The 18,939-nt window shown below is 43.6% G+C and overlaps 1 protein-coding gene across 3 annotated transcripts in view; it reads left to right on the top strand.

Moving 5' to 3' along the window:
* Window positions 1-18,939, top strand: part of itga10 (integrin, alpha 10) — a 99,952-nt gene that overhangs the window by 13,688 nt on the left and 67,325 nt on the right. For all 3 annotated transcript variants that reach the window (XM_059642935.1, XM_059642934.1, XM_059642933.1), the window contains exons 2-4: window positions 3,891-4,002; window positions 15,643-15,752; window positions 16,580-16,665. In XM_059642935.1, the coding sequence (XP_059498918.1) occupies window positions 15,737-15,752; window positions 16,580-16,665 (102 nt within the window). In that variant the 5' untranslated portion in view covers window positions 3,891-4,002; window positions 15,643-15,736. The remainder of the gene's footprint in view (window positions 1-3,890; window positions 4,003-15,642; window positions 15,753-16,579; window positions 16,666-18,939) is intronic.

Raw genomic sequence — 18,939 nt, 5'->3', positions numbered from 1 at the left:
ACCTACATGGATATTTTCCAGGAGACACTAGTTGACTTTTCCATCTTCAAAACAGACCTAGACAGGGCCCCAGCGCTACTGCGGGTGCCTAGCAATTCAAATTGCCACCATTGTTTTTCTTAGATGGTTATCGATTAGGAATAGCCACATTCTGGATTTTCTGTAGTAGAAGTGTGAGATCAGGCTTCAGGATTGTTGTCTGGTTCTGCATTTGCAGCAATATGGCATTCAGCGTTGAATTTAACTGGGGAAACTAGGGAAAGAAAATGAACTTTCAGCTAAAGTCCAGCCAACTCCTGTGGAAACAGGTTCTGGTGTGGAATTTATGAGATGTCTAAAATTAGTGAATTCTTTGTTATGTTGGAAAAGGGAGAAAATCTAGAAATATCTCATTTGAAGGAGGAATTGAGTAAGTTCAAAAAGGTTTGGTCTTTGGCCTGTGAGAAGCAACAGTGAGGTAGTCCCACTAGTAAAGATGAGATCACTGTTTAACACTGGGACTATTGGCACCTAACATACAAAGTTAATCATCGCTCTTATTTTTATTTTATGTCGGTTGAAAGGCAGAAAGATGTAGCAGTTCTCTGAATATTTTTCCTCTCCTCTGACAGTTACTGATTTTTATTAGGGACAGTTCCATGTGCGTTCGGGCTTTCCGGTCCCCTGATCTAAGAAAGGATAAACTGGCATTGGAGGCAGTCCAGAGGAGGTTGAGGTTTGGAGGAAAGGTGAAGTAGGTTGAACCTGTATCCAATTCAAAGAATGAGAAGTGACCTTATTAAAACATACAAGATGATATAGTGTTGTTGTTTCACCTTATAGGAAAGTCTAAGATTAGAGGGAATAAGATTAGAGTAAGGAGTCATCCATTTTACGGCAGAAATGAGGAAGAATTTCTTCTCTCACAGGATAGTGAATCTGTGGAATTCTTTACTGCAGAAAGTTGTTGAGGCCAGATCAATAAGTATATTCAAGGCTGAGATAGATAGCTTTTTAATCTGTAAGGGAATATAGGGTTTATGGGGAAAAGGCAAAAAAGTGGAATAGAAGATTGTCATATCAACAATGATCTTATTGAATAGTGGAGCAGACTCAATGGGCTGAATGGACTGTATCAGCTCCCACATCTCATGGATGTATATCAGTGACTTACAATTCCCCTGACCTTATATGAGTGGTGTTGGGTTATCAACTGTATAAAATATCACAGGTTAATTCTGTCCTCCCTTCGCATCCAGAAGCACATTCCAACACTGGTTGCATGATAAACACCAAGGGTATCTCTGGATGATATTTTGTTAGTTTACACAGTTTTCCAAAACAATAAAAAAAATGTGGTATTTTAACCGTGACCTGACTGCTTGCACCTAACTCAGGAAGACCATGAACTGAGAACGGATTTGGAGAGGACTTACCATAATCATTCCAGGGATAAGGGACTTCAGTCCCACTGATAAATTGGATGAGCTGAGAAGAGAGAAGATAGAAATGTTTAATTCATGAGGAGCCAAGAGAAAGTTGATGGGGAGAAATAGTTCTCTTTGGCAGAGAGGCTGAGAACCAGAGAAGTGATACAAAGTGATTGGCAGAAGACCCAGAAGCAATATGTGTATGAACTTTGGTATGGTGTGAGTGGTTAGAATGTGGAATGCACCACTCGAGATTGTGGTAGAAGCAAGGATTGTGGTTTTGAAAAGGAAATTGGATAAGCACCTGGATCGACAACTTTTGCAGGTCTGTGGATAAAAGGCAAGGGTTGCGGAATTAGATAGTAACCCTTGATGAAAGCCAGCAGGGACTTAACTGGCTGAATGGCCACCTCCTGAACTCTAATCATTACATAATTTCATATCTGAATTCCCTGTGCTCCTTCCCCAATCTGCTATCATTTCATTCCAAATCTTCCTTTGCTTGAAATCACATGAGGATTTTGTTTCCCAGCCTTAGTACTTACACAGACACTTCACTCACCAGAGTATGAATTTCACTGGTTTTGTTATTTGACCATCTGAGTAGAGTAGCTTACAATGCATTGGCCTGCACACCTTTCCCTCATTGAGATCATTGGCTCCAGTTTTCTTCTTTAAACCTGATATGGTAGTGCGCCTCTTGGTGGCATACTTACTGAGTTCACTGCCACTTATTGGACTGAGCTTGAGTGACAAGGAAGGACCCATATTTGAATCTTTCTTAATGTAGAGTTTGCTACCTTTACCAGTTCGACACACGTGATCTTGTTGCCTAAATCCAGTGGAAGTTTTCCTCCAGTAAGTCCTGCTTGGTTGTTTCCAGGTCAATATTAGATGAGAATGAGGACAAGATTGACTCTCTGCTTGATGTTTGCGTTGAGAAACTGGAAGATCCCAGGTTTGAGTCCTTCACAATGCACAGCATTAGCTGAAGTAGCCAGGGTGCTACCGTTGGCCACCCTTAGTAAGTGAGAGGAAGTTTGTGCAGAGACTGCAGCTGGAAATGCATTTGTAGAAATCAGGTTCAGCTACAGTTCTGTCCTGGCCAGAGATTGGCTGCTGTCCCTGAACTTTACACTAAATATGTCTTGAGAGAAGATAACCAGGAGGGAGGAATGGATGTGGAAGCAGGAACATATTCTTTTAAGAAGTGTTTCTTGTAGTCAGAGATACTTCCACTTTACATTAGAAGCTCTGTATCTTCATTTGCTTGAAGGTGGTTTATTTATCCCTGAGGAGATTTGCTGCTTAAGTACAGTAACGGACAACTGTTTCAAAAGAAACTTCCTGTAACTTAGCAGACCTCTTTAACTTGCCAAGTTAATTGCTAACAGTAAATTTCCTCTGACAAACAATAACTTCTGTTTAAAACATACCCATTGCTAGAAGTTGAATGAGGGAAAGGGTAACAACTCTCCCAATAGACATTTCTTCAGTGATGAGAACTGGTTATGAACCATACCCAGGTGAGATTTAGAAGTAATGGATGTTTCATACTTTCTGAGGTCTTGAAAATCCAGCCCATTTGTGTCATTGTGTTTGTGAGAATTTGCAGAAGGTGTAAGACCCTCATCTGGATTACAGATGGTTACCTCCTGCCTCAAAATGCACAGGTGCCTCTCAATATCTAGGAAAGAGACAGAATTTTATTTATTCATATGCTGCCACATCTCAACCTGTCCCATAGAGCTGCATAGCCAAATAGTTACTTGTAAAGTATATTCAGTTGTAATATAGACAGTGTGACAGAGAATTATGGTACAGCAACATTGCCATAAACCACAGCATGCTAAAAGGATCCGCTCAGCTCATTTTGTAATCCTGTTTGAGGGAGGGGATATCACTCGGGCAAAAAAGCTCAACAGGTCTGGCAGCATCTGTGAAGAAAAGTCAGAGTTAACGTTTCAGGTCCAGTGACCCTTCCTCAGAACTGGTGGATTTCACTGGGGCACCAGTGAAACTGGTGAGAACTGAGCTGTAATATTTAGGGATGGGAGGGACTGTAATTTGACGAATTCTTTTATTGATTTTTAATATCTCTTCTTTGATTTGTATTGGAACTTTTGATTGAGTACTAAAGAAACTCCTGATTGCTTTTGTATCTGACCCTGTGCTGTACCTCTCCTGGGAGTATTTGATGGGGACAATCTGGTGGAAGTTGTACTTTTAGTTTAAAAAATTAGAGAGAGCTTTTCCTTTCAGTTTAAGATTGGAGGGAGCTTTACTCTGCATCTAAACCCATGCTGTCCCTGTTGTTGGGAGTGTTTGATGCGGACAATATTGAGGGCACTTTACTTTCAAAAGATTAAAGACAGCTTTAGTCTCTGTCTAACCCTGTGCTGTACCTGATCCAAGAGTCATTGGTGGGCAGTCCGCACAAATTTTATTCTGCATCTAACCATCCATTATTTATTCTACTAGGCCTCAGTGACACATTCAACATTAATGTGAAGCAAGCCAGGATCTTCAAAGGACCAAAGAAGAGTCAGTTTGGATATAAAGTTTTACAACATGAAGCAGAGGGTCAGAAATGGTAAGTTTGATGATCTGTTGGTTTTCAACCAATCTTTCCAACTATTTTTGAATTTTTTAGACACAACCTCATTTTTATTTTTATCAAAGCTTTTTAATCATATATATGAAACCTTATAAATGGATACAAAACATGTGCCCCTGACCAGTTTTCTATATTGCAAATGTGGGAGGACAAAATTAATCAGGTTCGACTATTCATTCGATATCTACTGACCGCTGCTGACTACACGTGGGTGCACTTTTGGCCAAGGGCAAAATGACACTCTGTGGAAAGTGTACTGAGTTGTCACCTGATACATGAAAGATCACAATTTAGGAAAAGTGCAAGAGAATGGATAGTGTTCACAGAAGAGGAGTAACCTGGAAAGAAGAAAGAAATCTCTCTTTTCAAAACTAGCAGCTCAGGGGAGAAGATAATTCTGCGAGTATCACAAGATTGTGAGATACAGACTCAAGACATTTGTGCCCACTTTCAATTAATAAACTCTCCCCTCAGGTTTGATGCAGTTAATATTGCTAGTGAAATCATACCTGGCTTCACTTATTGCTATGACTTAAGAATGCCTCTGTTTATAAACCAAGAGACTTGCATCTTGCTGCTCAATTCCTGTTTGTGCCTGAAATCAGTACAACTCCATTTCAGCTATCATCACTTGTCTGAACCTCACTGATACCGATCCGCTTAATTCACTGTTCAAAAATAATTTCTGGGACTGGAAGGTGACCTATTACTGAGTAAGATCTTGATACACCAAGTGAGTAAAGGTACAGAATTTGAATCCGACTGGCTGCTGTTAGAACCTCTTCAAGAAAACAAATTGCTCTGTCACTTTGTCTTGCTGTGTGAAATGTTGATGCTGATGTTAGGGGAGCAGTTACAAAGGTGCTGATTATCTTTCAGTGCTTTGTCCAGCTCGTGCTGTGTTTGCGAGTGCTGAGGCTGTGACTGTCAGTAAGTTACTCTCTGTTTTAGTAAAGTTGGAGTATGGATATCTCAGCAATCCTGGTTCTGACCCCACCTCACTGTTTCCAGCAGGGACTACTGGAGAAAAGATTGGGCAACAGGAACCTTAACTGAAATCCCCTCCTTGTCTCTGCACCACTGAAACTGGCCTTGCTTGAGATTAGCTAGCTCAGCAAAGGTGACAGTAGAACTTGGAATGTACTAGTTAGTATGGCAAGAGGATGATATGTTTTGCCTGGAGAGGAGTCAGGCAAGCCAGCCTATTAAAATTGCCATTGTTGTAGATTGAAATGATAAATGATTACCTGTACATGACAGTGATGTGCCTGTTAAGGCCGTGTGTGCAGGTATTTAGTCTTGATCATTTGTGGGATGCAGGCTTCACTGGCTGAGTCAGCATTTATTATCCATCCCTAGGTGCCCTTGAGAAGTTGGTGCTGAGCAGCCTTCTTGACCTGCTATAGGTAGATTTACAAAGCTGTTTGGGAGGTGTAATAACTCAGCAAACATCGGCACGGTGGCTCAGTGGTTAGCCCTGCAGCCTCACAGCACCAGGGACCCAGGTTTGATTCTAGCCTTGGCGACTGTCTGTCTGGAGTTTGCACATTCTCTCCGTGTCTGCATGGGTTTCCTCCGGGTGCTCCGCTTTCCTCCCACAGTCCAAAAATGTGCAGGCTAGTTGGATCGGCCGTGCTAAATTGCCCGTAGTGTTCAGGGTTGTGTGGATTATAGGGGAATGGGTCTAGGTGGGATGTTTCAAGGGGTGGTGTAGACTTGTTGGGCCAAAGGGCCTGTTTCCACACTGTAGGGAATCTAATCTAATCTAATCTAATCTAATCTAATCTCTGCAGCAACTGGGACTTGAACCCAGGCCTCCTGGCTCAAAGATGGAGATACTGCCACTGCGCCTGCACCATAAGAACCCTCTCTTGGTCCGCTTTATAAAGAGCTCAGGTGGTGAGTTCCAGCTGGGCAGGCCATTGCCTGTTACCAAGGAATTCATACTGAACAAACTCTATTTACTTATTAAAAATTATTTAGCCTGTTTTTCTAAGTAACCTGTTGAGAAATGTTATTACACACCTCTGGAGCAGGTAGGATCTGAACCCAGTTTCTTATTCGAGGCTTAGGAACACTACCACAGTACCATAAAAGCCCTCTCAACAAGCTGTACAAGGAGATTAATTAGTGATTCCCAACAAGCCTTGTAGGGGTTATCACAGGAAGGAATTCCATGATTTTGACCCAATGACACTGAAGGAATGTCAATGTACTTTAGTTAATTTGTTTATTGTTTGCTGAGATGAGTATAAAGAGATACTGGAGATCTTGGAGTGTAGTTTGTAGTGCCATGTCTCTGGGCCAGAAACTTCGATTTCAAGCCTCACTCCAGACATGTTTGCTGTGGAAGGAGTGACACAGCTCATGATAGGGTAACACAGGTAACACAATCAAAACAAAAGCAAAGTGTTGGAAATACTTAGCAGGTCCTTCTATCTAGTACATCCCTTTTTTGTGATAATGGTGTGAGTACTTTTGTGACAGCAATTTTGTAATAAATATTGAGTCAATTTCTTTCCACCATACCACACGTCAGCACAAGGGGAAATATTGAAAACATTTGTGCGTATTGCATTTGGTATGTCTTTCATATCTCCAGTGTCTTGGTTCCCGAACTTTAACATATTTCTTTCATTAACCCACTTTATTCATTTATTGAAATCAGATTCCTGAACCTGATTCCTGGCTGCAACTGCTGCCAGACAAACTGAGGATTCCGTTCAAATCCAGTCAACAGAACAATAAAGAGATTGCAGACAATCCTTTTCTGGCCCATTATGATTCAGTAGCAGGTCTGGCATGTATAACACTAACTGTAATATTGGTATTGTTGAAGTGATTCACTGCAAAGTGTGCTCTGTTTCATATTCAGAATATTTCAGTTCACTTCCCTCCCATTCCTTTTGCGCTTGACTGAGTTTTTCCAGGCTCACTGGCCACTCTTTATTTTGACTGCCAAAGGTCAGGGACAGATTGGGTGACTGGGGGGAATTGATCCTGTGACCACTAGATGGAGATTAGAGCTGGCATCCAGAAGACTCTCTGTGCAAGACCAATTATAGACCCTGTTGGGAGCCCTTTGCTGCCCCTTTTATTGAAGAAATTGAGGACCACATGAAGGCCACTGAAGGTGCAAGTGTAGGAGTAATGAGAAACTTTAACTAATGATGATGTTTGGTAAACTATATTCGTGACCCAGTTGCGGTTTCTGTTCCTGATCATATCTGCTGTATGACGGATTGTGTCAATCCGTTGGATGAGGAAGGATTGGGCTTGATTCAATGACAACAACATGTGTTGGATGACAGGAAAGCCTTGTATTTATGTAGTGCCTGTTTGGAATACAAGGTGTGTCACCTGGATTTGGAATGAAGATGCTAATGTAGCTGATCAAAGATTTGGTCAGAGAGGTAGGTTTTAAGGAGCATTTTAAAGGAGAACTTAGGGCAGAGATGTTTTGGAGAGAATTCTGGAACTTGGCAGTTCACAACACAGCCATCAATAGTGAAGCAATTAAAATCAGGTATGTTCACAAGGTCTCAAATAGAAAATTGCAGAAATCTGAGAGGGTTGTATGGCTGGAGAGTATTACAAAGCTGTGGAGGACTGATGCCATGGAAAAATTTGACAGCAAGGATGGGAATCCTAAGACAAAGATGTTGCTTGACTACTGGGTGAAGTGAGCTTGGTGCAGAGTTGCAGGTGGTCTACAAGTTTCTGAAGAGTACAAAGTGCGAAGAGGAGCTGAGGCACAGATGGAGATGGGAGGTGGACATATAGGGCCTTAGAGGTGGCACTGATATGTGGTTAGAAGAATCTTGGAGTCAAAAATGACACAAAGGATGTGAAGAATCTGGCTCAGCCTCCTATGGTTCCTGGGAGAAGAGGGAAACCAGAGAACGGATTTTGTAGCAAATAGCTTTGTTTTCCCTCATACTTAATTGGATGAGTCACCCGCTCAATCAGCACTGGATGTTAGATGGGCAGCCTGGCAATTCTTAGACATAAGATGGGAAGAGAATTGATGTAAGTTAGAACCAAATGTCATCATCAGACATGTAGGGCTGAACCATACAGTATTTTGGTTAAATGTCAGTTCCATCCTGTTTCATGAAAAGTTTTTCACTGTGAGGCCTAGAGAGAACTCTCACGGTACCTTACTGAACTCGCCTCATTAACTACCCACCCTGGCCCAAGGCACCCAATTCCAGCCTCATTTTACCAGTCGTTACACCCAGAACAACTTGCAGTTGCTGGGGTAACCTGGAATGAACTGGCATTCGTGGGGCTGGCACCATATTAAAAGGCTGTTACGCATTCACATAAACAGATCTAATTTGGAGCTGCCATGCTAAGTTCTTAACAATTGCGCTTTTCATAACAAAGAAGAGAAAATTGATGCCCCACTTTGTGGGCACGATCCTCATGAACAGGGTTATGCAGAAGCAGATGTCCACTATCCTCAGGACCCAAAGCATGCCAACCAGGTCTGAGGCTGCTACCCAGATCACACAGTCTCCCCCATCAAGAGAGATGCACAGCAGTGTAGGAAGAAAGGTAAATTACCTTCTCTCTGCCAGCATTGGTGCCACTAACCTTGCCCCGATACCTCACACTCACCCGGCCTCATTACTCCACCCACCCACTACCAAGAGTCATGCCCTACTATTCTCACTGTTGCCTGCACATCTTCTTTCACTTGCTATCCACCACACCATCCCCAACACAAGGAGCTCTGCCCCCTACACAGCCTCCTCAGTGGCTAACTGTGAGACCTTCCTACCAAACACCAAAAATAACAGCTGCACAGTCCACTTCTATCTCCCATAGAAGATCATCTCTCTCTCTGTTTTTCTCTGTCTCAGTCCAGGAGGCATTAGCCCACAGTAGGGCAGAAAGACTCCAGATATCTGGTAGGCTGCCCATCACAGAATCACACAGCACAGAAGAGGCCTTTCGGTCCATCAAGCCTGTGCCAACCTATCTGCACTAATCCCACTTTTTAGCACTTGCCCCATAGTCTTAAATGCTATGACATTTCAAGTGCTTACCCATGTACTTTTTAAATGTGAGGTTTGCAGCCAGTACTACCCTCCCAGGAAGGCATTCTGGATCCCTGCCAACCTCCGAATTGAAAGGTTTTCCTCAAATCCCCTCTAAACCTCTTGCCCTTCACCTTAAAATTATACCCCACCTTATTGATCCATCAACTCAGGGGAACAGCTGCTTTCTATCCACCCTGTCTATGCCCCTTGTATTCTTAAACACCTGCATCAGCTTTCTCTGTTCCAAAGCAAACAACCCGAGCCTTTTTAGCCTTTCTTTGTAGCTGTAATGCTCCATCCCAGGCAACATCCTGGTGAATCCCCAGTGCAGTGATATCCTTCCTATTGTGAGGCAACCAGAATGGTACACAATACTCCAGCTGTGGCCTGATCAAAGTCTTGTATAGCTCCAGCATAACCTCAAGATAGCAAGCACTGCAGATGCTGGAGTCAGAGATTAGATTAGATCCCCTACAGTGTGGAAACAGGCCATTCGGCCTAACAAGTCCACACCGCCCCTTGAAACATCCCACCCAGACCTATTCCCCTATAATCCACACACCCCTGAACACTACAGGCAATTTAGCATGGCCAGTCCACCTAGCCTGCACATCTTTGGACTGTGGGAGGAAACCGGAGCACCCGGAGGAAACCCACGCAGACACTGGGAGAATGTGCAAACTCCACACAGACAGTCACCCGAGGCAGGAATCGAACACAGGTCCCCGGAGCTGTGAGGCTGCAGTGCTAACCACTGAGCCACCGTGCCGCCCAAATAACACAATGTGGAGCTGGAGGAACACAGCATGCCAGAAGAAGATGCAGCCTGGCCTGCTGTGTTCCTCTAGCTTCACACTGTGTTATCTCCAACATAACCTTGCTGCTTTTATAATCTGTGCCACAACTGATGAAGGCAGGTGCCACGTTTGCCTTCTTAACTCCCCAATTAGCCTGCCCCAATGTCTTCAGGGAGAAGCACCCCAAGATCTCTCTATTGCTCAGAGCTTCCTAGTGTTCTGCCATTCATTGAGTACTGTCTTGTTACTTCTTCCAAAGCACATCAATCACACTTTTCAGGGCTAAATGCTTTCTGTCACTGATCTTGACTTTGACCGCTTAAGCTGACAGTGTCCAAACCCCTAGACTGGTTTTAGAGATTGCCTTTAACTTGCTGTGCTAGGGGCTCCTGACTGAAGGCCATTTCCCTTGACTGAGAACTACTGGCAATCGTGAAAAGCTCCCTGGCGTTGTGTCTGCACAAAATGGAAAGGCAAGAGAAAAGTAGTAGGAGCTTCATATCTCTGGCGGAGGGGGAGCAGTGCAAAAAAGAGAGGGTAGGGATGTTGTGAACATCTGGTTAGGCTTAAAATGAGTGCATGCCAATTGAGCAGGCAATCAGGCTGGAGATGTAGCCACTGCACTCCTTGAGCTGGGTGCATGTTCTGAGTGCACAGTATCCTCGCAGCAGAATTACAATGATAGCTACTGGTACAGCCTGAAGTGCAGCTCTGTAGTGCAGAAGGGTTCCCTGAGTGGATTGTAGGTTTGCCATGAGGGTTCCTAGAGCAGGCACATGTCAGATGGTAGGAAGGTCTCACAGTTAGCCATTGAGGAGGCTGTGTAGGGGGCAGAGCTACTTGTGTTGGGGATTAGTGTGGTGGATAGAAAGTTGTCTATGGATGTGGGCTGTGCCCTGAGATTATTATGCCAGTGTCCAATGTAGTGAGCTGAAGACACTCGGCACCCGCCTTGACGTCCATGTTGATGGCTGTTGGCATCCAATTTGTTTGCAGCAGGTGACAGTGTATAAAACTGCATGTTAGTGAGTGAGATGTGCAGTTAATAAGGTCATAAATTAGCAATATTCGCTCTGAAGTGACAACTCACCACTGCCTAGCGAAAATTTTGCCTTGGTGCCTGGACCTTCATTAATAGATACCGAGAGTTGTTCCTAACATTGAGATAATCCTTGCTGGACTTTCATAGAATCCCTACAGTGTGGGAACAGGCCCGTTGGTCCATCAAGACCACACTGGCCCTCAGAGCATCCCACCCAGACTCATGCCCCTATAATCCATCTAGCTTGCACATCCCTGAACACTATGGGGAATTTAGCATGGCCAATCCATCTAACCTGCACATCTTTAGACTGTGGAAGGAAACCAGAACATCCAGAGGAAACCCATGCAGACGCGGGGAGAATGTGCAAACTCCACACAGACAGTCGCCCGAGGCTGGAATCTAACCCGGCTCCCTGACGCTGTGCGGCAGCAGTGCTAACCACTGAGCCACTGTGCTTCTCACATGATTATGCCACACTTTTCACTATAGCCCACTTATTCAGGCTGCTATGAGATTCTGTCTGTGGAAACTGCTTCTGTGTTTTTAGATAATATGACTGAGAAAAATGAAAAGGGACCAGGCTTATCTGCCCTGTCATTGAGTCATAGAGCCATGCAGCAAGGAAACAGACCCTTCGGTCCAACCAGTCCATGCTGACCATAATCCAAAACTAAACTAGTCCCACCTGCCTATGCTTAGTCCATTTCCCTCCAAACATTTGTTATTCATGTACGAAATGTCTCTTAAATGTTGTAACTGTACCTGCATTCACCACTTTGCCTGTAAGTTCATTTCACTCTCTGTGTGAAAACACTGTCCTTCATGTCTTTTTTCAAATCATTCTCCTCTCAACTTAAAAATATGCCCCCTAGTCTTGAAATCCCCAGTCCTGGGGAAAGGACACCTGCCATTCGCCTTCTCTGTGCCCCTCCTGATTTTAGAAACTTCTATAAGGTCGTCCCTCAACCTCATAAGCTCCAGTGTAAAAAAATGTCTCAGCCTCTCCTGCCTCTCCTTATAATTCGAACCTTCCAATCCTGGCATCATCCTAGAAAATCTCTTCTGAACTCTCTCCTGCTTACTAATATCCTTTATATAACAGGGTGACCAGAACTGACACAATACTCCAGAAAAGACCTCACCAATGTCTTGTACAACCTCAACATGACGTCCCAATTCCTAGTTGTAGCCATGATAAATAAGGGCAGTTCTCTAAGGTTGGAGGCTAGTGTTGTCAATCATTTCAAAGGTGCAGGCAGGGTAAGAAAGAGGACAATAACTATGAAATGAACGAACTTGGGTCAGTAATGCCTCTGGATCACTTTGAGGAGGAAAAAAAGAATGGGGAAAATATTTTTAACTCCAAAAGTGAGTCATTCTCAATGTCTGATTGTACAAAAAAAACAGGAAGGGTTGAATATGATTTCCAGGTCTGAAATTTTCTTTTTGTCTCTTCAATTAGAGAACACAAATGGCTCTCTGCTTGCTCAGTGCCAGTTTCTCATCTGTTTCTCTCATTACTTGGCTGATTTGAAACTGTTCAAAAGAAAAAGCGTTGGACAGAGTAGCTCTGACTTGGCTGAGCTGTTGCAGTCTGACAGCAGTGCTATCTGCTGATATCATTTCCTTTGCTGATAGAATTCTTCTTGTACAGAGTCCCAGAATTGTTGGCTGCAGTATACCTACACTGACTCACGTAAGTCTGCATCGCATATCTCTCACTTGAAGAACCTTCACATCTGCACCATTGCCCTCAATTGTTTTTCTGTGAACAGACCACCCTCCTCTTGCAGAGGGATAGAGACTCATTGGGATAAGTTCCTCAAGTGTTAGACAACAGCCCAGTTTCTCACTCACATAGGCATTTTTCATACATTATAAAGAGGTGCCTGTGCCTGTGTCTGTCTCTATGTGTGTGTGTGTGTGTCTGAGTCTGTGTGTATGTGTGAGAGAGAATTAGTGTGTGCGTGTGTTTATACCTCTCTTCAACACGTCACAGGATCACAGAACTTTCAATGAAAGAGGAGGCCATTCAGCCCATAGTTTCTGAAATAGTTGCACAAATGCTGGTATCCCATCACCAAGCCACCCTTTATTTACACATGGAGAGTCCTCGACATTAATTCACCTCCTCCAGAGCCAGCTCTCAGAGTGAACAGGATGTCTGATGCTCCTGTCAGCCAGATTAACAGCCCCAATCAGGGAACTCCTATTCTATGAGGCCTACCTGGCTGACCTTATTACAGTCACTCAGTTCTGAGGAAGGGTCACCGGACCTGAAATGTTAACTCTGTTTTCTCCCCCACAGATGCTGCCAGACCTGCTGAGCTTTTTCAGCAACTTTGTTTTTGTTTGCTGCTGAATGGACTGAATGGCCTTACTTCCACTCCTATGTCTTATGGTCTTATGAATTCTCACTGGATTTATTACTGACAATGCTATATTTATGACTTCTCATTTTGGATTGTGCTTCCACGATCGCTACCAAACCTTTTCTTAAACTGTCTCTTTTAGGTTACCCCTCAGCATTATCCTCTCCAGAGAACAGACCCTCAGCCTCTTCAGCCTTTTCCTGATGGTTTTAACCTCTCTCTCTGACACCACTCTTTTCAATCTCTTTGTACCTTTCCCAATGTCTTTTTTTTTGAAGAATTTTGAGTCACTAACTGTGTACAGAACTCAGTCTGGTTGAACTAAGCAATGTAACGTGTTTGATGTATCTTCCTTTCTTTTTAGGGCTTTGGTAGAACTTAAGCTAGAAATGCACTGGAACTGGAGAGACCAGTCAGGCATTTTATTGGTGATGTCCCCACATGCCTAGTTCTTGTCTCAAATGTGTCTCTGTGGGCTATTACATTGAGGGATGAGGAATGGCCACAGGGAGAAGGAGAGAAAGAGAGAGAACCATAGATCTTTTAAATCAATCCGCATCCAACGATGAGGCATTAAATTCACTTTGCTTTTGTATTTGTACAATTGGGGTTTAAAAAACTGAATATGAGGTCAGTGTGGCTCAGTGGTTAGCACGGCTGCCTCACAATGCTAGAGATGGCACTGTCTGCACATTCTTCCCGTGTCTGTGTGGGTTTCCTCCAGATGCTCCGGTTTCCCCCTGCAGCCCAACGATGTGTGGATTAGGTGGGGGTTAGGTGGATTTCCTGTGCTAAATCGCCCCATTGTGTCCAGGGATGTGCAGGCTAGGTGGGTTAGCCATTGGAAATGCAGAGTTATTGGGTCTAGGATGGCTTTTGGAGGAACGGTGTGGATTTGATGGGCTGAATGGCCTGTTTCCACACTCTAGGAACTCAATGACTCAAGGACTCTCATCACAAACAGAAAAGGGAGGAATGAAATCAAAGTAAGACCCTTGCCTCACCTCCCTCTGAGGCCTTGCTCAGAAAACACCCCCAAATTAAATCACACCTTCTGATTACCAAGGGCTAACACAAACCACCTGTGAAAGGCCCACAGCCAAAATGAGAGGGTTGCAAAAAATATAGGCAACAACCCTTAGTTCAAAGAGCAGTTACCAGGTCACCACCCTGCTATTTGAGTTTACCACGAGAACTTGGCATCAAATGACTCTTCATGAGGAAGATTCAATTTTCAGTAATTTTTTGTTGTTTACTGGTAGCTCAAAAACACATCGCTGCCACATTTCAGGAGTGCACCTTATTTTTCCCTCATTAGTAAGTTTCAGTAACCCCCTAAGCCGGAAGGTGCTGACCCTAACTTGGATACCGGGTTCCCCTCCCAAAGGTGCTGACTCTTACAGGGGTACGGGGTCCCCCTCCCGAAGGTGCTAACCCTCACCAGGGTATGGGGTTCCCCCTCCCGAAGGTGCTGATTCTCACTGGGGTATGGGGTTCCCCCTCCCAAAGGCGCTGACTCTCACTGAGGTACAGGGTCCCTCTCCTAAAGATGCTGACTCTGATTGTGGTATGGGGTCCCTCTCCTGTCCTGAAGGTGCAGACTCTGACTGGAATACAGGGTCCCCCTCCCAAAGGTGCTGACCCTCACTGGGGTACAGGGTCCCCTTCCCGAAGGTGCTGATTCTCACTGGGGTACGGGGTGCACCTCCTCTTCTGAAGGGGGTGACTCTCAGTGGGGTGTGGGGTCCCTCTCTTGAAGGTGCTGACCCTCACTGGGGTTGGGATCCCCCTCCTGTCCTGGAGGTGACTGACCAGATCGATAAGCAATGACTTTTTCTGGAGAATTTCTCCTTAGACACCCCACACTCTTACTCTTACGTAACAGAAACTGGTCCAGGAGGTTGCATGAAACATTCCCTTAGGAACTTGACAGGGTAGATGCAGCGAGATTGTTTCCCCTTGTCTGAGAGTCTATGACCAAAATACTTCATCTCAGAATGAGGGGGGTCACACATTTAAGACAGTGATGAGGAGAAATTGCTTCTTTCAGAAGTTGTGAGCCAGTGGAATTCTTTTGATCAGAGGGCTGTTGAGGCTGGTTTGTTGCGTATATTCAAGGCTGTGATATACAGATTTTAATCAGTAAAGGAGCCAAGAGTTATGGGAAAACAAAACAGGAAAGTGGACTTGTGGATTATCAGATCAGCCATGATTTCATTGAATGGCAGAACAGACTTTATGGGCTGAATGGCTTACTCTCACTCTTATGCATTATATTCTTAAATACTTTGTGAAACGCTTGACTACAAGTAATAGCCAAACTGTGGTGTTGTTTTTAACCTTTGTGTTACCAGGTTACTGGTCAGTGCCCCCCGGGACGGCATTGCCAAGAACAAGAATGGTGACATATATCGATGTAACATATCGAACAGAAGGAGCTCCAACTGCATGAAGCTAAACTCTGGTAAAACATTTTCAATCACTTTGAAATCACAACATGGGGACAGGCTGGGAAAACCACCATTAAAGATACAGCTGGTGACTCAAAGTGCTGAGGGGAGATGCAATTGTGAGGGACCAAGATTAACATCACCTGAGATCTGTCAGCAGCATAGGGCGCTGTACTTGTTGTAGGAGTGCTTGATGGGCACAGTGAAGAGATAGTAGGATCAGCAGATGCAGGAGAATCTGAGATAACAAGGTGTAGAGCTGGATGAACACAACAGGCCAGGCTGTATCAGAGGAGCAGGAAGGCTGACATTTAGGGCCTAGACCCTTCTTCAGAAAAGAAGGTCATTTCTGAAGAAGGCTCTAGGCCCTAAATGTCAGCTTTCCTGCTCCTCTGATGCTGCTTGGCCTACTGTGTTCATCCAGCTCTACACCTTGTTATCTCAGTGTAGAGATAGCTTCATTTATATATGTAACCTGGTGCTGTCCCTGTCCTGAGAGTGTTTGATGGGGGACAGTGTAGAAGAAGCTTTATTCTGTATCTAACCCCGTGCTGTCCCTGTCCCTGGGAGTATTTGATGGGGTCGTTAGAGAGGGAAAGTTTACTTTGTACATAATCCCGTACAGCCTGGGACATTGTTCCCAGAACAGATCTTCCAAAATATCAAGAACATGACTTTACCGAAAGCCCTGAAGGGTGAGGGTAGTCCTTAATGAGTGAGGTGTAATTTCTGGTGTGGTGCTTAGTTTTAATGAGTGTGAACATATATTTATGGAGCAGCATGCTTCAATTATTCTCTATTCAATGATAGATGTCTCTTTTGTTTGTCTATACTGCTGCAGGGGTGGCAGCTCTGAAAAACATCTCTGATGACATGAAGAACACACACTTTGGCATGACACTGACTCGTAACTCCCAGGGCTTCATGGTAAGCAGGTTCACTGGTCTCTGATCATGTTTGGTTTCAAATCGAACCTAGACTAATAGTAATAGTCTACGAGCTGCAGTGATCTCAAGCAAAAGCCCAACCAGCCCCAAGCTGTCCAGCAGCACTTCTTAATATCATTCCTCCAAATCCCAAGGTCAACATTTCTGAATAAAAGCAGCCAAAACATGCCAACCAAATGCCACCACTTTTCTCCAGGATAAGGAACATCTTTCTTCCCTGGCTACTTGTTCCAATTAGTTCCTTTCTCTCCTGTAAACAGCTGCATGGCATGATGCCTGTAATTTGGTCCTGTTTCCTGGGCCTTATGTGAGGCTGGTTGAAGGCCCATGATAGTGCCAGTCATAGTGATCATTGATCTCAGAACCAACATTTAGCAATATTCACCACCAGGATACCATTTGGTTTTTGGATTTATTGCAGAAGAGATCGCAGCCCCCTGGCCTTCTCAGCCTCGCTATCCCCTGGACTGTTTCCTGTGTTGAGTTTCACCATGGGCTGCACTTGCAGGTTCCTGTCAAATCTACACTCGTTATCTTTTCTAAAGAAAGATCTCTCCCTGTCCTCCACTTTATATGTTGTATTGCATAGGTTTCTGAAGACACTTTATATTTCGTGTTACTTGGAGGACTTCAGATTGAAGTATTGTGGACAACTGGATTTATTTCAAATTTTGTTGAAACATCTGGAGTAATTTCTTGAAAAGAAGCTGTGTAAGTTCACTGTGGCTATTGGAGAGTTTTGTAAACAAGGCTTCTTAGAATACGACTTGATAGCTGCTAACTCTGCTGGGGCTGTTTAAACAGTGACTGTTTGGAGAGTGCTTTGGTCATTCTGGGAGTAGTTGGAATCTCAAAGCCAGTTAGGAAAGGTTGCTCAGTTAAACTCACCCACGGCTGAAAAAACTCCCTTTGCTGTGTTCAAGATGAAATCCGTTTGTTCTTCTGAAAGATGTTTGAAGGAACTGTCGGTATTGTATTTCCTGAGCAAGCTGTGTTTGTCAAAAATCCAGAGATGACTGTGTATGGTAAGGGACTTGGTCACACGTGGCAAAACAACAGACTTCGGAACATTCTATGTTTTAAATGTTTTGTCTTTAAGCATAACTTTAGTTATTGGAAAATGTTTTTCTTTTAAAATGCGAAACTTTGCAGAGAGAAATCCATTTTCTTTCTGAAGAGAGTGTGAGTATGTGTGTTTTATGTCATATACAGCAAAGACACCAAATACTTCCATATTACTGACTATGTTTGTTGTATCAGTTATTGTATCTTCATTAAATAAGAGGTGTTTGGTAAAGAATCTGATAGTTATGCTTATTAAAGGAACTGAGATTGATAGATCAACCTGATATAGATAATGTACTGATAGAAAATATCTTCCCCAAGTCATCCCTACAAATTATAACCTTGAAAACCTCTATCAAATCACTCCTCAGTCTTTACTCTGTGGCCAAGAGCTACAGGCTGTTTAATCTTTCCTGATGAGCAAAACCTCTTAGTTCTGTTGGAGTTCTAGTGAATGCATGGGAACGTAGGACTTAAGAGCAGGAGTAGGCCATTCAGCTCTTCAAGCTTGCTCCACTATTTAATAAGATCGTGGCTAATCTGCTTGTGTTGTCAGCTGCACATCTCTGTCTATTCCCTACAACCCTTGACTGTCTTATGTATCAAAAATCTATCAACCTCAACCTTCAGTAAATTCAGTGACGCAGCCTATATTGCATTTCAGGGAAGAGTTCCACACTGGATGTACCCAAGACAGTGAGAAAAGATATAATTCCCCTCTTTGAGAAGGGAGAACACTCATTCTTAAAGGATGTCTCCTAGTTTTAGTCTCCCTAACTAGAGAAATCATCCTCCCAGGAAGAACTTTGTCGAGTCCCCTCAGATTATTTTATGTTTCAATAAAATCACCCCGTCCACAATTGTCTGTGCTCCAATGAATTTGCATCCACACTGTTCAACCTTTCTTCAAAAGATAAACCATTCATCCCGGGAATGAGTCAGGTAACCCCTGTTTGAACGGCTTCTTTCACAATTATACCTGTACTCAAAAAAGGAGACCAAAATAGTACACTAGGTTCCAGATGTTGTCTCACCAGTGCCCTGCATTACTGCAGTTCAAAGGAAGGGTCGCTGGACCTGAAATGTTAACTCTGATTTCTCTTCACAATTGCTGCCACACCTGCTGAGCTTTCCCAGCAACTTTTGTTTTTGTTACAGTAATAATCTCTACTTTTATATTACATTTTCC

Source organism: Stegostoma tigrinum, chromosome 47 (assembly GCF_030684315.1).
Source record: "Stegostoma tigrinum isolate sSteTig4 chromosome 47, sSteTig4.hap1, whole genome shotgun sequence".
Classification (NCBI taxonomy): domain Eukaryota; kingdom Metazoa; phylum Chordata; class Chondrichthyes; order Orectolobiformes; family Stegostomatidae; genus Stegostoma; species Stegostoma tigrinum.
Note: the sequence above shows the minus strand (reverse complement) of the source record. Positions and strands in the feature narration are given on the sequence as shown.